The sequence below is a fragment of the Rhinopithecus roxellana genome, chromosome 13, assembly GCF_007565055.1.
Source record: "Rhinopithecus roxellana isolate Shanxi Qingling chromosome 13, ASM756505v1, whole genome shotgun sequence".
Taxonomy (NCBI): domain Eukaryota; kingdom Metazoa; phylum Chordata; class Mammalia; order Primates; family Cercopithecidae; genus Rhinopithecus; species Rhinopithecus roxellana.
The window spans coordinates 20,913,493-20,936,726 of NC_044561.1; the positions used below are offsets into that span (position 1 = coordinate 20,913,493).

The following is a 23,234-nucleotide window of genomic DNA, read 5'->3' on the forward strand; positions in this document are numbered from 1 at the left end:
TGTTGCGTGGTGGAGGGGGAAAGTACTTACCGGTGTTCCCTGTGGACTGAGATCTCACAGAGCCAGAAATAATCAAATCTTACACTCAGAGCATTCAAACAGGTTTCTGCTGAGAGCAGAACCAGGTCCAAGTCCCCCAAGGCTCAAGTGACACTTAATTACCTATGATCTAATTGAAATCCAAAAATAGAAAGTTAGGCACTAAGACCTATCTTTCCTTCCTCTTTTCTTCTTTACCATAGAACCATGAAAGAATCTATCACCTTGGAATGAAGAAGTAACCATTTTAGCAGTCTGGCCCTCATTCTACTACACAAGGAGCTCAGAGAGATTTCAACACACCCGGATTGCAAAGTAGTTCACACCATACATCTCCAGGTCCTGAGCTATCTTCAGATACTCCATTTCGGCTTCATCCCTGTGGGGAGAATGGAAGACACTGTCATCGGAGCTAAGTGAGATGGGTGGAGAGCGGGTGGGCACCAAACCAGGCATTCTGGCCCTGCCATTCCTCTAGAGCCACGTCGCTGCCAGAAGACAAAAGCCACAGCAGATACCAGCAAAGCTCTGCCCAGCCCTGAGTCTATTAAACACACTGAGGTCGAGCAGAATTTCCCATCCCCATCAAAAGAGAGTCAGAGAACAGACTCATCACGGTGTTTCTTGGCCTTGGTTTCCCACCTTGCCCTTGGTAAACAGTAAACTCGTCTCAAGTAATTCAAGAAGAGTGTGCGGTATGTTATCTTTCACCCTCAAACAGATTTGGGTGTTCGAATTTTATTTAAGTTCTTGCTTTTCCTTTGTGTACTTTCTTTACCTGAAAGGTTTTGGAAGTGAAACAGCTCTCTTTCTGCAAGCTTCCTGAGTATTGTTGGAGGTTAGGGCAAGAGCTATCTGGGTTGTAAAACCCAAGTCAGATCACCTTCATCTAAGTTATAATTTAAAGTAAGCTCTTGAAGTAGCAATAACTTGCAGAAAACTCCCAAACAGGTATCATACTGAAATATTTTAACTCAAGTCTTCCTATGACCTTGTCCTCTTCCTTCTCTCTCCAATCTCCAAATGCTCTCAAGTGAATATTAAAAACCCATCCTGAGAGAATGCCAAGTGTTGGTGAACAGGTGGAGAAATCAGAAATCAGACACGTTGATGTGAATTGGTACAATTACTTTGGGAAATTGACACTATTGTAATAGCAAAAAACAGGAGACAACCCAACAACCTAAATATCCATCATCAGTAGAATGAATAAATAATTTGTAGTATACTAATACAGTGGAAGTCTATACAGCAATGAAAATGAAAAAAAGATTGCCACATGCCACAAACCCATATCTGACGATATGCTGCTGAGTAAAAGGAGGCACAAAAAACAGAATACAAAGTTTAAAATGGGCAACACCAATCTGGAATTAAAAATCAGGAGACTGAACCGGCCGGGCGCGGTGGCTCAAGCCTGTAATCCCAGCACTTTGGGAGGCCGAGACGGGCGGATCACGAGGTCAGGCGATCGAGACCATCCTGGCTAACACCGTGAAACCCCGTCTCTACTAAAAATACAAAAACTAGCCGGGCGAGGTGGCGGGCGCCTGTAGTCCCAGCTACTCGGGAGGCTGAGGCAGGAGAATGGCGTAAACCCGGGAGGCGGAGCTTGCAGTGAGCTGAGATCTGGCCACTGCACTCCAGTCCGGGCGACAGAGCGAGACTCCGCCTCAAAAAAAAAAAAAAAAAAAAAAAAAATCAGGAGACTGGTTGCCTTTGGGGAGGAAGAAAGGGGAATTGGGGGTGGGAAGACATAGGTTATTTCTTCCTCTGGTGTTACATGGTGTTTTCACCTTATGATAATTGATCAAGTTGTATACTTATAATTTGTCTACTTTTCCATATGCATGTTGCACTTAAGTTTAAAAAAAAAAGTGTTAGGAAACTGATTTGAAGAAGAGAAAAAAATGTTAAAGGCTAATGAAAACATGATCAATTCCTAATCAAGGGAATGGCAATTCTAACATGAGATAAAAGTTTTCACTTTTTAGATGACAAAAATTAGATTGATAAAAACAAATGTTGAGGATAGACTGGGGTGGGGGGTGGGACACTCTCATAACACTTGTCGACAGGCATGTATAAACAGGTACAGCCTTTTTGGAGAACAATTTGGTGGTACCTGTCAAAATGCAAAATGCTCACATCCTTTGACCCAACAATTCTTGTTTTAAAGAATATATCCTTAGAACTACTCATACAATTGTATAAAAATAAAAGATTGTGCACTGCAGAAATTTCTGTAAAAGTGAAAAACCTACAGACACTCAAATGCCATCAATAAAGGGATGGATGCAAAAGCAATAGGATAGCCATACAACAGAATTCTTAAAATTAAGGGTGGGCACAGTGGCTCAGCTCACACCTCTAATCCCAGCACTTTGGGAGGCCGAGGTGGGCGAATTGCTTTGAGCCCAGGAGTTCAAGACCAGCCTGGGAAACATGGTGAAACCCCATCTCTACTAAAAACAGAAAAGTTAGCGGGGCATGGTGGCATGTGCCTGTAGTGCCAGTTACTGGGGGTGCTGAGGCAGAAGGCTTGCTTGAACCCAGGAGGTTAAGGCTGCAGTGAGCTGAGATGGCGCTGCTGCATTTCAGCCTGGACAACAGAGCAAGACTCTGTCTCTAAAAAAAAAAAAAATCTTCAAATTAAACTTAATTACCGGGCCAGGCGCAGTGGCTCATGCCTGTAATCCCAGCACTTTGGGAGGTGAAGGTGGGCAGATCACCTGAGGTCAGGAGTTCGAGACCAGCCTGACCAACATAGAGAACCCTGTCTCTACTAAAAATACAAAATTAGCCAGGCATGGTGGCTCATGCCTGTAATCTCAGCTACTTGGGAGGCTGAGGCAGGAGAATCGCTTGAATCCAGGAGGTGGAGGTTGCGGTGAGCCGATATTACGTCATTGCATTCCAGCCTAGGCAACAAGAGTGAAATTCCGTCTCAAAAAAAAAAAAAAGTAAACTTAATTACCCATGAGTACAGGTCTATATATCCTGACAGGCAGTACACATACCTACTTTATGTCACACGTACTAGAAAAGGACACACACAAAACTGAAGACCAAGGTTACTCCCAGCTCTCCCTTTTTCTTTTATAGACTTCAGTACTGCATTTTGTTCAACAAGCATGCCCTAGTTTTGCAGTTCTTTAAGGCAAAAAATGAAAATAAAAAAGCCCATAAAGGAATGTAAACCAACAATGAATGGGCCTCACCTGGCTCGGCCTCGGTGCTCTGCGTACCAGGCAGTAATTCTCTCCTCCCACATTTCCGGAGTCATCTGATACAGATTTATTACCTACCAAAAAATAGAGCAAAATAAAAAACCTACACATGAAGTAAATTTGGTATTTTTGCCACTTTTATAATTATGCATCAGTTTTACAAAACAGTAAAGCTATTTTTAAAAAGCTACACCCAGGGAGACAGTCACACACAAAGAGGGCGTGTAAATAAGGCACCATTTTATTGGAGGAGCAACTCAGAAAGCTGCATGATAACTCAGACCTAGGTGCATCCTTCATCTGGCAGTGCCCCTGTTCCCTGCCTGGGTGGTACATCCCAGAGACCACCTCTGACAGTGGAGCTCAGTCAGAAGCAGTGTTTACTCATCTCAGACCTTCACGTGCTCAGAAGCCATCGAGGGACAGGTAAAGGCAGCGAGAGGTGAGGAAAGGGCCTTTATTACCCAGTGACAGATGAGTGGGGCTATAAAATCGGCAGGAGCAAAAGGGAGGGCAGGCCTGCGTCTGTGGCTAATGAATAAGATGAACAACGCTGAGGATTAAAAACCACAATGCCCACCCCTACCTCATCTCCTCTATCCACCTCTTGCCACTGCAAACAGCTCAATTCCCTGAGCTGAATACACTCTGCTCCAGCCTCCTCTTTGGGAATCAATGATGCTCAACTGCATTTAAAAAAACAACCATGCTAGAAAATACATTTACAGGCCATGTTACTCCTGGTGACCCCAAACTAACTCCACAAACCTTTGCTTTTTAATATTCTTAACATGAGATCCCACATTCTTCATTGGAGATTACAAAATATTTATTAAAATTAAATTGCTATGTACTTCCAATATTCCTTCAAGTCCTTTGGTTAGCTTTCTTCTAGACCACATATCTGCTATGTCTTCCCGAAAAGGGTATTTAATCTCTTACCCTTTTTGGAAGCAACTCCTCTTGGGCCAAAAATCCCCGCTTGTGAACACTGGGGTCGTAGTCGCCATACTGGAAAGAAGAAAGGGAGAGCAGGCGATTGAGATTCTAAAGACAATTGCCATTTCCGAACAGAGCTGGACCAATCTCATTCCCTCCCAGCTCCAGGGAGCAATTCAATTCCGATGACAAGTCAAGATTTCAACCTTGCTAGTTTGTTATCCTTGAATGAAAATACAAAGCTGATTATATCTATGAACAGAGTTGCATAATCCTGTAAAAGATAGATGGGTGATGTGCTAATAAGAATGTGACATTTGTATGGAAATGTGGGCATGTTTTCTAACCCTCAAAGAAAGCAGTCACTTCCAAAACAGTAGCTTTTCAATTAAAACACCAAATCATAACTGTGAAAGTTGTGATTAGCAACATATGATAAGAGTCCTACCTATAAATTCTTCTAAGTGACTGGTAATTGGAGCCCATTACTAGGGGGATCCAAGAATAATGCAGGCAGTATTTTTAATACCTTTCACTCAAGTCTCTGAAAAATACTTTGGAAAAATCTGATGACAACACTGCCATTCCTATTGTACAGACAAAGAAGTGAGTAAAAGGTTAATTGATCTTCCTAAAGCTACAGAGAAGTCACTAATGGGGTTGGAAATAGGCCCTGCGTTTTAATTTATCCCTCTGGGGACAATGACTTGGACATTTATTCTCTGATTTAAAAAAAAAAAAAACTCCTTTCTTTCCTAGAAAACTCAAGTCTGATCAGGAAATAATCAAAAGTTAAAGAATGTTTAAAAAGAAACTAACTGAAACATACAGTAGAATATAAAATCAAAGCCTATCTCTTATAAATCAGCGTACAGTGGCTCTTCGTTTTATCAAAAACAACAAAGCTCAGTACTTCAGTAAAATCTTCTATAAACATTTATTCTTTTAGCCACCAACAGTGAAAAAACAAAGGATCAGGCACAAGGCTGCTGGTTCTATATACCACCAAATCTAATTCTTTCATTCTGTTCTTTCATTCTCAAAAAGCCTCAAGTTAAGACTTCTGGTGTGTTCTCCAAATGAAGTGGCCTAAAACTATAGACACAGGAGTGAAAGAAGAATTCATCATTAACTTTAAATCATGCCTCATTCCCATATCACCTTAACTGTAAAAGCCCCGTGAATTAATATTTCTTTTGAATCTCATAATTATCTTTCAAATAGCAGAATTGTATTGCATTGTTTTTTTGAATCTTAAGGGAATTAATTTGTCGATTTTTTTTTTTTTTTTTTTGAGACAGAGTCTCACTCTGTCACCCAGGCTGGAGTGCAATGGCACGATCTCAGCTCACCACAACCTCCACCTCCCAGGTTAAAGCGATTCTCCTATCTCAGTCTTCTGAGTAGCTGGGATTACAGGCGCACGCCACCATGCCGGGTTAATTTCTGTACTTTTAGTAGAGATGGGGTTCTACCCACCTCGGCCTCCCAAAGTGCTGAGATTACAGGCGTGAGCCACCGCACCTGACCTAGTTTGTCAAATTTAAACATTTTAAATATGCCACAGTTTTTGTAACACGGTTTAGGCATTTCTTCATTTAAAAAAATAGGCTGGGCACCATGGCTCATGCCTGTAATCCTAGGACTTTGGGAGGCCAAAATGGGAGGATCACTTGAGCCCAGGGATTAAGGCTGCAGTGAGCTGTGATTGTGCCACTACACTCCAGCCTGAGTGACAGTGGAAGACTCTGTCTATAAAAACAAAAAATAACTTAGAAATTATAAATGAAAGGCCTTGGTATCTCTTTGCTTCTGGGAGGCTCAGAGACGCGATGTAGTAAGTTGTAACTGTACTAAGCTTTAACAGTACTCCCTGCAAGGCAGCCGTAGAGTGAGGGTAGGAGCCTGGCTCTGGAGGCAGGCTGCCTAAGGTTTTATCCTACATCTTTCACATAGTAGCTATGTGACCTTGGAAATTTTTGTGTCTCAGCTTTCTCATCTGTAAAACAGGAATAATAATAGTATTTATCTTGCAGGACTCTTACAGGGATTGAATTAAATAAGACCAGCAAAGTTTTTAAAACTATGCTTGGCCGGGCGTGGTGGCTCACACCTGTAATCCCAGCACTTTTGGGAGACCTAAGCAGGCAGATCACCTGAGGTTGAGAGTTCGAGACCAACCTGACCAAATGGAGAAACCCTGTCTCTACTAAAAATACAAAATTAGCTGGATGTGGTGGTGCATGCCTGTAATCCCAGCTACTCGGGAGGCTGAGGCAGAAGAATCGCTTGAACCTGGGAGGCGGAGGTTGCAGTGAGCCAAGATCATGCCATTGCACTCCAGCCTGGGCAACAAGAGCAAAACTTCATCTCAAAAAATAATAATAATAAATAAATAAAATAAATAAAACTATGCTTGACACATACAACCTGATGTCCAAAAGATCTCAGGTCTCTCCAAATCTGTCTTCTTATTTGTCAGATGAGAGTACTGGCCTTAGAGGATCTTGAAGGGAAGTGGGGGGTGCTGGAGTACCCCTTCTGAGGGCTTGAGTAAGGCATCCTCTCTCTAAGCCTCAACTTCCTCATCTGTAGAGTGAGGGTCATAAGAGCATCTGCCTTACAGGGGATGATGAGGATGAAGTAAAACAATACACACAGGTAAGCATTTAGCATAGCACATGGCTCGTGGTGAAATTCAGGTATTATTATTATTGCCATCCTCTGCATTACTTATGACAACATTGATCATTGTTTGCCTCCTGGATTTCTGAAAGGGTAGGATGCTAAAGAAAGCCCTGTTAGTTGCATTTGCAAATCTCTCAACAGTGCTGACCAAGCTCTAATGCAAAAGCAAGCAGATATGCAAAGCTAAAGTTGTAAATTCAGGTTCCAAAGGCATGCAAGATTAACAATCCCCATTATTCTACCAAGCTCTCAGCTAGTCCACTGATCAAATACATCACATTTGAGCAATGCAGAGGTGGCAAAGACCCTGCTGAAAGAACTTCTCCACTGGACTAACTCCGCTTCCAACATTAAAGCCACCTTGATGTATGTGTCTGCTCTTAAATGTCTCTTTAAACAACAAGGGAAGAAAAAAATCCTGAAGTTGTGGTAGGGTAGCTGGTGAATACAAAAGAAAATCATACCACTCCAGGGATGGAGATGGCTGCTCCTCATCCTTTTATGTAACAGATGCATTCTGATAATGTAACTGGGGTGAATTTACTGGGAAGCTAAGGAAGCTTGGACTTCAGGTCTCTGCACTTTCATAGGCCTGCACCTAATTTGGTACTCTTGCATTGAAGACAATCCCCTAAATTATTAAAATTCAGACCCAGAAAATCTGGACCTACTCCTGACATAAACTAATTGAATTTAAATTCAAGGAGTTTACCATTTAAAAGACTTGTGGAGCCAATACTTAGGTTAAATGGAGCCTCTATCTAGATATGAAATAATTTCCTCTGTCTATAACTATGAGAAATGAAATAAAATGCTCTGAGTAGGATTTCACAAAACATAAAGGTTAGATTACTACATACATAGAAAAAAGACAGACCCCCTACCTACTATACCCACACACCAGTCAATAAATTCTTAAACCTACAAACAAAAATCCATAAAAATACCAGAAAACATAACAGAGTATGGATATAATAATGGTTGGTAAAGGCATTTTAAAGGTCACTCAGAACATACAAAGAAAAAGATTGACCAGGCCCGGGCGCGGTGGCTCAAGCCTGTAATTCCAGCACTTTGGGAGGCCGAGATGGGCGGATCACGAGGTCAGGAGATCGAGACCATCCTGGCTAACACGGTGAAACCCCGTCTCTACTAAAAATACAAAAAAAAACTAGCCGGGCGAGGTGGCGGGCGCCTGTAGTCCCAGCTACTCGGGAGGCTGAGGCAGGAGAATGGCGTAAACCCGGGAGGCGGAGCTTGCAGTGAGCTGAGATCCGGCCACTGCACTCCAGTCCGGGCGACAGAGCGAGACTCCGCCTCAAAAAAAAAAAAAAAAAAAGAAAAAGATTGACCAGTCTGATATGTAAAATAGACAAAAGGTTGATAACCCGTAACACATGGAGCGTCTACAAATCAATCAGAAAAAGATAAACAGGTTGGGTGCAGTGGCTCATGCCTGTAATCCCAGCACTTTGGGAGGCTAAAGCGGGTGGATCACCTGAGATCAGGGGCTTCAGACCAGTCTGGCCAACATGGTGAAACCCCATCTGTACTAAAAATACAAAAATTAGCTGGGCGTGGTGGTGCACGCCTATAGTCCCAGCTGAGGCAGAAGGATCACTTGAACCTGGGAAGGAAGAAAGGAAGAAAGAAAAGAAAAGGAAAGAAAAGGAGGGAAAGGAGGGAAAGAAGGAAGGAAGAAGGGAGAGAGGAAGAGAGGGAGAGAGGGAGAGAGGGAGGGAGGGAGGGAGGGAAGGAGGGAAGGAAGGAAGGAAGGAAAGAAGGAAGGAAGGAAGGGAGGGAGGGAGGGAGGGAGGCAGGGAGGCAGGCAGGCAGGCACGCAGGCGGGCGAGAGAAAGAAAAAAAGAAAGAGAAAGAAAGAAAGAAGAAGAAAAGAAACAAACAATACAATAGTAGGCAAGTCACAAACGGTTGATTCACAGAACAAAGAAATACAAATGGCCAGTAAGTTTATGAAAAGATGTTCAGTCCCAATAGCAATCAAGGAAGTGCAAATTTAAAAAAATATTTTTCTATCAATTAGCAAAAATTTTAAAGACTGATAGTATCTCCTGTTGGAAAGGATGTGGAAAAACAGGTATTCTCACACATTGTTATTGAAAGTTAAATCATGACATCACTTTTGGAGGATGATCTGGCTGTATCTATTTAAATTTTTTATTGAGACAAAATTTACATACATAAATTTACCACATTAAGTATACAATTCAGTGTTTTTTAGTATATTCAGAATGTTGTGCAACCATCACCACTACCTAATTCCAGAACATTTCCATTACCCCAAAAAGAAATCCTGTACCCACTGGCCATCACTCCTAATTTCATTTTTTAACCTTTGTAAGTTGTAATTTAATTTTTAATTTTAAATTTTTGTGGGTACATAGTAGGTATATATATATTTGCGGGGTATATGAGATGTTTTGATACAGGCGGGCAATGTGAAATAATCACATCATGGAGAATGGGTGTCCATCCCCTCAAGCATTTATCCTTTGTGTTACAAACAATCCAATTACATTCTTGGAGTTATTTTTAAGTGTACAATTATTATTGATTATAGTCACCCTGTTGTGCTATCAAATAGAAGGTCTTACTCATTTTTTCTTTTTTTTTTTTTGTACCAGTGGCTCCTTTTTTATTTTTATTTTTCAGACAGAGTCTCACTCTGCCACCCCAGGCTAGAGGGCAGGGGTGCAATCTCAGCTCACTGCAACCTCTGCCTCCCGGGTTCAACTGATTCTCGTGCCTCAGCCTCCCTAGTAGCTGGATTACAGGCATATGCCACCACACCTGGCTAATTTTTGTATATTTTTTAGTAGAGATGGGGTTTCGCCATGTTGGCCAAGCTGGTCTCAAGCTCCTGGCCTCAAGTGATCCACCTGCTTCAGCCTCCCAAACTTTGGGATTACATGCATGAGCCACCGTGCCTGGCCAATACCAGTCACTCTTAATTTCCTCCTTCTCCCTTCCCCTGGCAACCACTAAATCTACTTTCTGTCTCTATGGATTTGCCTGTTCTGGACATTTCATATACAGGTAAGTGGAAGCATAAAGTATGTGGCCTTTTGTGTCTGGCTTTTTTTTTTTGTTTCACATTACTTACATTTTAAATTATCTTATTCTTTAACCCAGTTATGCCATGTCTTGGTATCTATTATAGAGAGATATTATTCATATATGCCCAAAGATGCATATTCAAGGATGTCCATTGCATCTGTTTCACCAATAGAAAAACAACAGAAAGAAAAACAAACCTAAATATCTACCAATAAAGATATATTTAAATAATCCAGTCCCTCCTTTCTATGAGATAATAGTTAAGCAGTTAAATGAAAATGACATGGGGCCAGATGCAGTGATTCATGCCCGTAATCCCTGCACTTTTGGAGGCTGAGGCGGGCAGAGAGCTTGTGCCCAGGAGTTTGAGACCTGCCTGGGCAACAAGGGGAAACCCTGTCTCTACAAAAAAACACAAAAATTAGCATGGCATATGCTGAGGCTGAAGTGGGAGGATCCTTTGAGCCTGGGAGGCGGAAGTTGCAGTGAGCGGAGATTGTGCCACCTGGGTGACAGAGAGAGACTCTGTGCTGTTTCAAAAAGAAACAAAAATGAAGTGGGTCTAGCTGTTGTGACAGTTTTAAATGAAAAGGATGTGTGTGTAGCGATTCCTCTGGAGTAGCCACCTAGAACAGCCAGCAGTGTGTCTCCTCACTTCCACCCGCCCCTTCCACACCTGATGCTCTACAGAGGTTATGCCAATTTCACAATCCCTTTGGCAGGTAAATAAGCACCAACATCTAGGGATTACTAGATAGTTACCCAATCTAGTAATCCCTGCCAATCTTATGAGTTTGAAATGTTGCCCTATTGTTGCTTTTTCTTTTTCTTGATTACTTGTGAGATGAAACATCTTTTTATATTTATGACCATTCTTGTTTTCTCTTCTACAAAGAGCCTGTTCATGCCCTGTTCATAGCATTTGTCTTTTTCTTATCAACTTAAGATTTTTTTTATATTTGGGTTCACCTCTTTTGTCAACCTCTTATGCAATTCTTCTTCTAGACACCTACCATTTTACATTTTTTAACTTTATTTATTTATTTATTTATTTTTGAGATGCAGTCTCACTTCATTGCCCAGGCTGGAGTGCAGTGGTGTGATCTTGGTTCTCTGCAACCTCTGCTTCCTGGATTCAAGCGATTCTTCTGCCTCAGTCTCCCAAGTAGCTGGAACTACAGGTGCCCACCACTGCACCCAGCTATCTTTTGTATGTATACATATATGTATTTATTTTTGTAGGCACCTACCTTAAGGGGAAAAAGCATTTGTACATGTACATAAGGAATCACATAAAAAGGATCTTCATTTCAGCACTGTTTATATAATAGGGAAAAAGTAGAAACAAACTACCTCTCCCTCAGAAGGGGAACAGATAAACTAAGTATATTTATCAGTGGTCACCATACGGCAGTTAAAACAATGAGCTACATCTATATACACAACATGGATACATCTCAAAGTAGATGCTGAGTGGGAGAAAAAATATCATTCTGTAAAAAGGATATGAAAAAAAGGGATATGCAGAGTATAGCACCATCTAATCAACTTTTTATCTCCTGGATATTTTTAAATCAGTCAGCCCCCATCCAACCAACCACCTGAAGTGTGAACCTAATATTCTATCACCAGGGCAACTATCACAGCCTTTTAATGGGTCTCCCTGTTTCCAAAGTTGTCTCACTCCAATCTGTCCATCACACAGCCACTACAGGCTCTATCTAAAATATAAACCCTTCACTGCATCACCCACAGGATAAAGTTAAGACCTTTTATGATCTGATTTCCTGCATAACTCTCCAGACTCAACTCTTGCCACTCTCTACCTATACTTTACACATACTCAATTTTCTAACTCAATTGCACTTTGGTACTCTGTCCCTGATTTGCGTTAAAGAGTATGAAGAAACTAAACTTCCCCTCCCACAATTCTTTTCTCTCTTCTGATCACTAGGAGTCTCCATGCAGCAACACAAGATTCATAAATTATATGCCATTCTCTCCCAAAGTCATTTTTAATAAGAACACATTTCCAACACCAAATGGTCAATATACAATCCAACAGGTGACTTAAACATTGCAAGATGGTTTAGTGTGTCATGTGATTGCACCAAAAAAAACCCTGCCTACCTTTTTTTTTTTTTTTTTGACATGGAGTCTCACTCTGTTGCCTAGGCTGGAGGTCAATGGCGCAATCTCAGCTCACTGTAGTCTCTGCCTCCCAGGTTTAAGCAATTCTCCTGTCTCAGCCTCCCAAGTAGCTGGGACTACAAGTACACACCACCGCACCTCATTAATTTTTGTATTTTTAATAGAGATGAGTTTTCACCATATTGGTCAGGCTGATCTGGAACTCCTGACCTCAGGTGATCCATCCGCCTTGGCCTCCCAAAGTGCTGGGATTATAGGTGTGAGCCACTGTGCCGGTCCCCGCCTACATTTTTGATTTAAGCATAACTCAAATATGGTTCTTGTTAACTGAACCATGTGATTAGTATTTGTATTTATACTTTGAGGGTAATTGTTTCTTTATGCTTTGGAATTAACTGTGTCTATATCATTCCAACAGCTGAAATACTGTAATGAATACATTTGTGCATAACTACATTCCATGTGTTAATGAGCTCAATTCACTTTCCCTTCCACACTTCTAAAGTTCCTTTCTGTTTCAGAAAGGCTGTGGAAGAAAACAAGCTGAATATAATGGAAGGAACCAGTATGACTTACTGAAAAACTTAGACAAATGTGATCATATAAATGAAACTAGCCTTTAGTGAAAGGCAGGGCTTGCTACCCAAAGACCTCCCTCATGCTAGACAGTGAGAGGCAAGTGTAATGTGCTAACTTAGGCAGCCTGGACACTAGGGTTCCCATCCCAGCTCCACTCATTCCATTTGGCCTGAAATCCTCTCCATCGAGAAGTGGGCTATAAATTTCATAAAAATAGGCTTAACATAAAAGTATTGTGAGTTTGGACAAATCACAAATTCCTTTCTGAGCCTTATATTCCTCATCTGCAAAACAGGCATAATACTCTCAAGCCTTGGCTTCCAGAAAGACTACACTGAGTGTCGCACAAAATATTCATTTGTATTGCTTTGGTAAAACTAGAAAACACTATGGGCAAGTGAGATCTTATTAATATTATAATCAGATATCCTTTAACTATTAACCAGCAGTCCTAGAAACTGGAAGCATGTCATAGTAAGCCTTAGTTTCCCAAATGAAGACTTTAAGCCATAGATTACCTTTATTTGTAAGATCCTTCAAATTTACACTGGAAAAAATAGCTAGAACATCCTCCTCCATGTGAGCCACATATGTTGTCTGTGAATCACTTTCATCTCCAAATTAGTAGGATCCAAATTAGCAGGGCTTTCCTACAGTGAAATCTGTTTAAGCAAACATCTGCTGGTTCCCTGAAAAGTGATTTTTTTCTACAGGTGGCCTTTGAATTTGTGGCCCAAAAATCCATGGAAAGAAAATGTAGCCTTTGAGATGGAAGCCCTTCAAAGAGAGGTGGTGTCCTTGAGAGCCCGGGTCTACTCTCACTGGGGAGAAAGTGTGTGAAAAGGAACTCAACTCCAGGCTAGGAAGTGCTCGGATTTAATCAAAGTGCCAATGACTGCTTCATCACTGTCGGGGTGATACTGATTGAAAGGACACATTTTTCCTCTTGCTAATATTCTTGATCAAAGCATAAAAGGAAGCATATGTTTTAGTTGAATGAGGGCCCATTTTCTGTTTTCTCAATTACTCATTTTTCAGGGAAGTAGAATACTGGAGGCACAAAATGCAATCCCAAAGCCATGAATTCCGCCCTTCTGCCCTTAGCTTTGCCCAAGATTGTCTGAATGACCTTGGGCAAATCACTGATGGCAGATACTTGCTTTAGTGCCTGCCTATGAGACGGTCAACTACTCCCATGCTCCCTCCCCACCCCGGGCCTGGTGAATACTCAGCAAATATTACATGAGCCATCAAATGATTAAATTGACTTTAGTGCTTCTGTTGGTCTGACCAGCACATATAGCCTTTTCCCCCTACAAATGACAGTTACTTCCTGGCTTTCATCTGAAATTGCATTAATCTACCCCAAAAAGTGAGCTAAGAGTATTTTATTAATTTTTCTAACCTTATAGGGAAATGGCTTCATGAACACCTATAATTAAAAAGAAAAATAAGCGAAAAGATTATGTTTTAAAATCATACAAGTAAGGCCAGGCGTGGTGACTCACACCTGTAATCCCAGCACTTTGGGAGGCCAAGGTAGAAGGATCACTTGAGCTCAGGAGTTTGAGACCAGCCTGGGCAACATAGTGAGACCTCATCCCTATAAAAATAAAAATAAAACATAAATAAAATAAAATCACACAAGTAATCAAGGAATTCCAATTCTAGGGACAACATCTTGTGCTCTGGTGAAAGGCAGGGAGCAGGGAAACCAAAAGAAGGTGATATATGACTGAAGTGAAAAATCTGAGAGACATGAAACACCCTGGCTGACTCTCTCATTGGTCTTGTTAAAAAAAAAAAAAAATGTCTAAGCCGGGCGTGGTGGCTCACGCCTGTAATTCCAGCACTTTGGGAGGCCGAGGTGGGCAGATCATGAGGTCAGGAGATCGAGACCATCCTGGCTAACACGGTGAAACCCCGTCTTTATGAAAAATACAAAAAATGAGCCGGGCGTGTTGGTGGGTGCCTGTAGTCTCAGCTGCTTGGGAGGCTGAGGCAGGGGAATGGTGTGAACCCGGGAGGCGGAGCTTGCAGTGAGCCGAGATTGCGCCACTGCACTCCAGCCAGGGCGACAGAGTGAGACTCCGTCTGGGGGGGAGGGGGGGAGGGGAAAAAAACGGTCTATAGTGATTTAACGGAAGTCAACGATTTTCAGCTAACCAGACAGCTCAATTGGGCCTGGTGGGCCACAGCACCTGCAGTGCTCAGCCACATGAACAGCTAGCATGTCAATCAGGGGCAGATGAAGCAGGGCATTCTCTAAGGGTGTAGGGTAGAGTCACACAGGGCAGCTGGTTCGCAAATGAGTTCGGAGTGAGGACCTGGGCCTTTCTGACCTAAAGGCCATGTTTGGCTAAAACTGGAGACCACAAATCCATTTTTCCTGGCTAATAGAAAGGTTGTACCACATGGTTGAGTTTATGGTAAAAAGAAAAAAGGTTTGTCCAGTAAATGTCATAAACCACATGTACCTAATGAGATTACACAGAAAATTCATCTTGCTGAATGAATTCACTTAGAATGAATTCTAATTCATTAGAATGATACTTATAATTTGTGCACATCACACACACACAAGATCATACAAACACTGGAATAGCGACAGTGGTTCTCCCAAGTCCACAAATCCCATAACATCTCACTTTCTGGGGCAAGTCTCTCTGAAGTACAGAAAACCCAAAGAAAGACAAGATAGGAGTGATCCCATAACCCAAATTAACCCCCAGGAAGAATACATTTTTCTTCTTTGAGCCTACCTTGGCCTGGACGGCGTAAGAAGCCAGGAGCACAGAAGCCTCGGGAGGGCAGTAGATCTTTTCATCTAAAATCTGCTTCTTTACCTGAAAGGAGCAACAAGGGGGACATGATACTATGTGAGTGGAAGTGAGGTGTGTAGGCTGATCACAACAGATGGCTGCACGGCATTCTAATGAAGGCTGCCAGAGCAGCCTGTTAATAATTTTCTGACAAAGGGTACAATATTTTTTTACTGATGCAGACAGGTGGAGAGTTCAGTCACAGAAGTTACTGGTATGACGGCTATGCATAAAAACCCCCTTATCTCTTCTCTTCATGATCAATGCTGAAGAGTAAAAATGGTCTCTGTAGTTACAACAGAGGCTGTGTGACAGAGCACCATGAACCCAAGAAGTGTCAAGAGCAGCTCTGGGGGTGACTGCAGCCTCAGCCCCTTTGAATACACACGGCCCCAGAGGAAATGGATCTACTTTTAAGTATTAACACAAGACAAAAGTCACCAAGGCCACTGAGTTATGACTGCAGAAAAAAACCATCACTCTCAACGTGCTGCTCTAAGGGAAAAGGAAGCAATAAAATTTGATCGATTCAACTTTTAAGTACACATGAGGTCCAGGAAATATAATTCTTAAGCCATAATGTTGAATTAACATATTTCATTGCACTTGATTTTCTTAGAATGGTGCAACTTGGCATGTTCCAGACACAGAAGCAAGACAACGGCATGACGTGGTAGGGGGGGCATTGAAATAAACACAACAGGAAAACCAGCTCTCCTCTCACAGATGTCAGTAGTCACCGGATTCATAAAAGCAGTAAATTCTGCCTTGCTCAGTCATAAAAATGCCTTAACATTTCAGTATGGGGAAAATCAAGCCAAAGTCACACAAGAGACAGGCAGTGCTTCCAAGTGCTTACAAGAAAGCCATTTCTACAACATTAGGACATTCTGGGACCTAGGAGATGGTTATGTGCTTTCGTTCAAACACAAAAATTCTTCTCAGGTTTTAAAAGCAATTTCACATTCTTAAGAGAGAAAATGAAACCTGAGATGTTTCTGAAGCAGTGAAACTTTCTAATCCCTTGGGTTCATTTCCAAAAAGAGGGGGAAAAAAAGCAACACTATAGAAAAACTGAAAGAGTGTCCCTTTTTTTTTTTGAGAAGGAGTTTCGTCCTTGTTGCCCAGGCTGGAGTGCAATGGCGCGATCTCGGCTCACTGCAACCTCCACCTCCTGAGTTCAAGCGATTCTCCTGCCTCAACCCCCCGAGTACCTGGGATTACAGGCATGTGCCACCGCACCCGGCTAATTTTATATTTTTAGTAAGGATGGGGTTTCTCCATGTTGGTCAGGGTGGTCTCAAACTCCTGACCTCAGATATCTGCCCGCCTTGGCCTCCCAAAGTGCTGGGATTACAGGCGTGACCCACCACGCCCAGCCTAAGAGTGTCCCTTTGATTTGAAAACATCCGAAATAAATTTGTCACCTCTTTTGCATGCACACGCACACACACACACACCTAGACCTTTTTAAAAAAGAATTTAGGGGGTCTTATTATATTTAACTTAATATTTGCTGAACACAATATACTGAGGCTGAAATTAATTACAGGAGGGCTATGTGACAGACTACTCATCTATCTCTGGGAAATCACGTAATTAACGCCCCTATTGCCATCTTTTACATTACTGAAACCTTTGGGCACACAAATAGCCCCGGGCCAATCACTGAAACTGGCCATGAAACTGGGGAGCCACTCTGACCTGCAGTAAGAACATAAGTGAAACTGATAAGGTTTTCATTCTCAGACCAGTTCCCCTCCCTGTGCCTCTGAATGGTCAACCTGTAATTATGAATTTCCTAATTTCTTCAATTCGGTTGGACAATTACTTACGGAATGCCTACTGTGCACTTAATGAGCCTTGCCTTTAAGGGGCTTACAATCTAATGAGGAAGTAAGGAAGAAACAGGACAATTAAAGACACAGCATAGCATGAAGCATGATGTCTGAAGTACCACATATGGGGGACAAACTGAGTGTCACTAGAACTCTGAAGTTTTCTCTTTTTTTTTTAGAGAGAGTCTCACTCTGTCACCCAGGCTGGAGTGAAGTGGCTCAGTTTTGGTTCACTGCAACCTCTGCCTCCTGGGTTCAAGTGATTCTCCTGCCTCAGCCTCCTGAGTAGCTGGGATTACAGGCATGGGCCATCACGCCTGGCTAATTTTTGTATTTTTAGTAGGACATGGGGTTTCACTATGTTGGTCAGGCTGGTCTCGAACTCCTGACCTTGTGATCTGCCCACCTCAGCCTCCCAAAGTGCTGGGATTACAGGCGTGAGCCACCATGCCCAGCTGAAGTTCTCTCTTAATGAGAGTGGATTTTAAACTTTTGGAAGAACTACTGCTTTATACGACTCTCTCTTTAGCCTTCCTTTGAAACGATTGAGTACTTTTAAGTTAGCTAGAAGAAAACAGGATCCATTTTCAAGGAGATTTTAAGTTAGGTAGCTTCTTGTATCCATTCTTCACCATCACACCTTCACAATTTCATCTGACACCAATTTTCATCACTCAAGTATAGTTCTGTTCTGAAGACTTTTTTCCATTACAGAACCAAAGGAGCTGACTTTCCAGAGGTAGAATATTTTTGCAATACAAAGGTGTTTGTGGTCAACTCTGAGGCCAACTCTGCAACCATTCCCGGGCAAGTTCTCTCAGAACTAGGGGGTAGCCTGGACTGATGTACCTGCAAGAAGAATAAATGTTGTGTGATCTCCTGAACCAGCTCCTCTTCGGCATTCTCGGGATAAAATTTGGCCAGGAAGTGAAAGGTGACTGGTTCTTCCTTTGAAACATCATGATCCAGTACCTGCAGAATTGCAGAGCAAAAGACAAACACACTATATTGGCATTTCTTCCTCCTGTGCTATCCTCAAAGAAGCTTTTGCAAGGTGTGCATTAAATTTTTTTCCCACTAAATTTATCACATTTCCTGAAAGTTGTGATTCTACAGTTTGAAGCATTCACAAAGTCATAAAGAGGCAATATTCACTTCCCATGGTGTTTCTGAAACAAATTAATCAATAGCCCCAAGAAGTGAGTAGAGCTAGGAATAAGGCATAAATGTTCTCAGGGCCACAGAATAGTTAAAAACTAGAAATTTATCACTCAGTAGTCTTGGGCACTGTCCTTTATGGTAGGTGGAAGGTTTTTTAATTATCTGAAGTAGTGGAATCTTCCTTTATTCTTTTTTCTTGCTGCCTACTGCCAATATTTAGGTCCGGGTTAGAATACAGCTTAGAGGGCCGGGCCGGTGGCTCACACCTATAATCCCAGCACTCTGGGAGGCCGAAGCAGGTGGATCACTTAAGGTCAGGAGTTCAAGACCAGCCTGGCCAACACGGTGAAACCCCGTCTCTACTAAAAATACAAAAAAATTAGCCAGGTGTGGTGGTGGAAGCCTGTAATTCCAGCTACTCGGGAGGCTGAGGCAGGAGAATCTCTTGAACCCAGAAGGTGGAGGTTGCAGTGAGCCAAGATTGCGCCATTGCACTCTAGCCTGGGCAACAAGAGCAAAACTCTGTCTTAAAAAAAAAAAGAATACAGCTTAGAGATGATGAACTAGATCATTATGAAATCATCTAAACATTAACTGAGCAACAGAAGTAAAATGTGTCCATTACGGCAACCCTTTGTTTCAAGGAACCTCCAGAGATGCCCCACAAAATACCTGAAGCACAGTCTGTAAACCACTGCCTTTAATCTTCTAACAATTCCATTCACCCCTGTAAAGCTTGAACTATCTGCTCTCCAGAGTGAATTTCAAGACACAAACATGCCATGTGACAGGCTACAAGGCTCCATTAACATGTGTCGTAATGTATTTCCCTTGAGCAGCAAGTTCCATGGCTCCTGGTGCCCCCAATCTAATATCCATTTGGCCTACACTCAGCTATGACTAAAATTCACTTTGCTAAGAATCATGAAAAATATACAAAAAGTTTTGCTGTCTTTGACACATAACTCTCCATGCTCCTGCCCAAATTCTAGATGGCAATGCCAAGGAGATTCGAAATCTGGTCTATGACACCCTCACTGACAATGGCCCCCAGTGGCACTTAGATGTTCATGATTATTGGGAATTACCATCGAACTTACAACCAGCAGGGATTTCAACGTGATGATTTAGATTACTGTGTACATATCTGAACACAATTTAAACACTTAAGCTTTGAGTCAAACTGGTAAAAAAAAAAAAAAAAAATAGAAAGCTTTCATTATTTATCATGCTCAGGTAGGCAACTGGGGGGCATCATTTGGGGTAAGAATTAGACATTGACTTACTTTGAAGTTCAGGTGTCTTTTGGGAGTTACTGACAAAAGCATACAGTGCTACTCCCAACCTGCTTTTCATGGCTAGGTAGGCAGGTCAGTAAGCAAGTGTATCTCTGTGTGAATATATGAACCCATGCAGAGGGCAGTTCCCTTAGGCAATATTCATTTCCAAGCCACATTAAAATTGCCAGGAGCCCAGCTTGCTTTGCCATGCTTCAGAAGCCCCAGAGAATCCTGAGGACAAAATGGACATTCTTTCACCCTGGGGACCAGGCACTCTCTATTCCATAGATAATATTAATGATTAATTCACGTCAGACTATGGTGTTTCTCAAAAAGACTTAAAAATTTCCTAAAGAACACAAGCCCCAATACTCTCCAAAAGACACAAATTGGTTATTTTTAAGTATAAGAAGATAACAGTAATTTTTATTCATAAAGTTTTTATTCATTAACTGAAAGGCATAAAGCCAGAAGCAATCAGGCTGGTAACAATGGGTAAAGAAGCCAGGGCCAGCAGCAGTCTAATCCTGGTAACTTCTGCTCGCCCAGGAGAGCCTGCGAGGAGTAGGAAACCAGTAGCATCTCCAGGTCCTGCTTTCTGCATGACTTAATTCAGGAATGTGCCCCCTTCTCTACTACACAGCTACAGCGCCCCAGTGATGAGCCTGCTCAGGGAAAAACTGGAATGCACACGTCAGCCCCACTAGTTTCATCGAGATCTAGCCCAACCTTCTTGTCCATTTTGAGCCAGGCCACTGTGTCCTTGATTGTGTACTGCAGTCCAAAGAACCAGGTTTCTCGGAGCCCCAGAGTCCGGCACACCAAATCAAAGAGGTCCTTCCCTTTCCACTTCATCTGCAATAACAAGCCAATGGGGAAGGACACTGTGAGCAAAAATCATAATCCACTTGCACAAAAACCTTTTCTCTGCACTCTCCCACTCTGATTCCAAAACGTGGGGATGATACTAAGACAGCTGATGAGGACTGAATTCCTAAATAATTTTAAAGCTTCCTTCACAAACCCATGAGTGGGAAAATACCAATTAGAGCTTAATGGCTTAATCACTGCAAAGCATACACAATACATCCCTTGGACAGTTCCTTACGGATTTTAACATCCCCAAAGCTGCTAATTGAGGAAAGCTGGTAAATAAGCATCCTCATTTAGGAGAGTCTAGCTTCTTGAGTTAACTTGAAGAGATGGCTAGCTTCTAGGGACATTCATTTCCTTGAAATTTTGTTGATTTTTTTGTAAAATCATTATTTTGCCCTTGATAAAAGGCTAGTATTCCTTTAAATAAGACTGGTTTTACTACAAGTTTTTAATGTAAAGAAATTATAATCAAAGTCATAAATCATGGAGAAAAAGAACCATGAGAGAGCAGATAGTCCAATCACAGGTCTCCCCTATCAAGGATGCCTAACTGAGGCCAAAGGGGAAGCTACTCACCCAGTCACCCAGAGCAATTTCAAACTCCTGGTATCTAAATCCAGGTGGTGAACAGACACCAATATACTGTAGTGTGTTTATCCTATAGCCTCACTTTCAAAAGAACCTGAAGCAATGGCTACTAAACTCTTCTCAGCGATTCCATCTGCAATTTGGAAAAGCAAGTTCAATGTCTTAAGGGAAGAGAATGGCCGGCAGCTTAGTAAATGTTGCCACCTAGTGGCTTTCAAGTTAAACCACCCAGGATGTTCCCATACAACCCCTTAGTTGCTGCTTGCCCCCTCCTTGCCCGAACCACCCCTAAATATCAGATGGACATTCAAATACAAACTCAGGTGCATTAGGATCATATGAGATGCATCACAGAAATGGTGGTCATGAAACAGTAATCTTTCAACAGACATGGGAAAAAGGAGACCACTCAACTGCGGAAGCATCCATCCCTTCCTGCCCTCATTAGAAATCTCCACTCAGTCTTGGTACACTGAAGATGTCTAATGAAAAGAAATGAAAAAAATTATTAGGCAGCCGGGCGCGGTGGTTCATGCCTGTAATCCCAGCACTTTGGGAGGCTGAGGCGGGCGGATCATGAGGTCAGGAGATCGAGACAATCCTGGCCAACACGGTGAAACCCTGTCTCTAGTAAAATACAAAAAATTAGCAGGCATGGTAGCGCACGCCTGTAGTCCCTGCTACTTGGGAGGCTGAAGCAGCAGAATTGCTCGAACCCGGGAGGCAGAGATGGCAATGAGCCGAGATTGCGCCAACTGCACTCCAGTCTGGCGACAAAGCAAGACTCCGTCTCAAAAGAAAAAAAAAATTATTAAGGTTTAGAGACTTGCTATAAAACCAAGAAGGGAAAAATAAATTAGACCTCTAATACCTGATTGGTTTTTGCTAAAACCTGATTCTACAGGGAAGTTTTCAAGTAGGCTTTTTATTTTTAACACATATGAATCAACAGTGGGTTCTCTACAAGGTACTCAACAGGAAAGCCCATTCCTTCTCTGTGTTTGCAGTCAAAGTCAAGCAAAGCAGCAACCTAGATGGAAGAATATCAGGACTGCAGCAGACAAGTAGTTGAGATGCATACTTGCATACTGGTTTTTATCTTTTAGCAGCGCCGTTTCTCCTATCCTTCAGCTTCTGCCCTGTCTCCTCCCTGACTATAGTGGGGCCACTGCAACACTATAAAGATTGAGATCTTTAGGGATTATTTTGAGAAGAATAAAAGAAAATGATGAGTTTTATTTTTAACAGATGATCTCCCTCCTTTTTAAGGCTGAGTAACAGGCACATCCATTTCCCAGTCTGACAATAAGACAAAGGGCTTTTTAATTCACCAAAAGTTTTAATTTCTATAGGCAGACCTCACTGAAGAAATGTTATTCTGGAAAACTAGAAGCTTCAGGATGCTGATTATCCTCTTGTCTCTATTTTAAGGCAGCTCTAGTATATAAATTATAAATGACTACCTTGCTACAAGATAATGTAACATTAAAGAACAGGCATTAACTTGGAAAAGTTAAACACCCCAGGGTTGAGAAGATCAAGGTAACGATTCCCAATCTGCCGTAACTCATGTTCATGGCGGGGCCGGGCTTTGGCAAGATGGGGCTGTCTGCAAGGGAGGTGTGCAGTGCATAGAAACAAAAACTGCCACGGGAATGATGAGTGAATTTCCTGACTTGGGAGTTTAAATTCTCCAGCATAAAATTATATTAATGCAGTTTTCCTGTATTCCCTTCTACCTGGTTTTTAAAATGCAAAACTGTCTTTGTTGAATGCAAAAAGACAATGTACTTGTCCCCCCTGGCACTTGCAACACAGTGAGGAGAAGTGCATCAACTCTGACACCAATTCAGAATGCCCTACTTAGATTTTTAACTTTGACACAAAGGATCGTAGACTGTCAAGAGTTGGAAATGAGCATGAGCAATTACCTAAGGTAGACTCATCCCCTTTTTGTGCAAATAA

At 42.0% G+C, this 23,234-nt stretch overlaps 1 protein-coding gene across 3 annotated transcripts in view; it reads right to left on the bottom strand.

Moving 5' to 3' along the window:
- Nucleotides 1-23,234, bottom strand: part of NF2 (neurofibromin 2) — a 100,083-nt gene that overhangs the window by 43,457 nt on the left and 33,392 nt on the right. For all 3 annotated transcript variants that reach the window (XM_010359414.2, XM_010359409.2, XM_030914872.1), the window contains exons 2-7: nucleotides 20,535-20,660; nucleotides 18,214-18,336; nucleotides 15,467-15,550; nucleotides 4,212-4,280; nucleotides 3,261-3,343; nucleotides 343-418 (exon numbers count right to left, since the gene is read on the bottom strand). In XM_010359414.2, coding sequence (XP_010357716.1) covers nucleotides 343-418; nucleotides 3,261-3,343; nucleotides 4,212-4,280; nucleotides 15,467-15,550; nucleotides 18,214-18,336; nucleotides 20,535-20,660 — 561 coding nt within the window. The remainder of the gene's footprint in view (nucleotides 1-342; nucleotides 419-3,260; nucleotides 3,344-4,211; nucleotides 4,281-15,466; nucleotides 15,551-18,213; nucleotides 18,337-20,534; nucleotides 20,661-23,234) is intronic.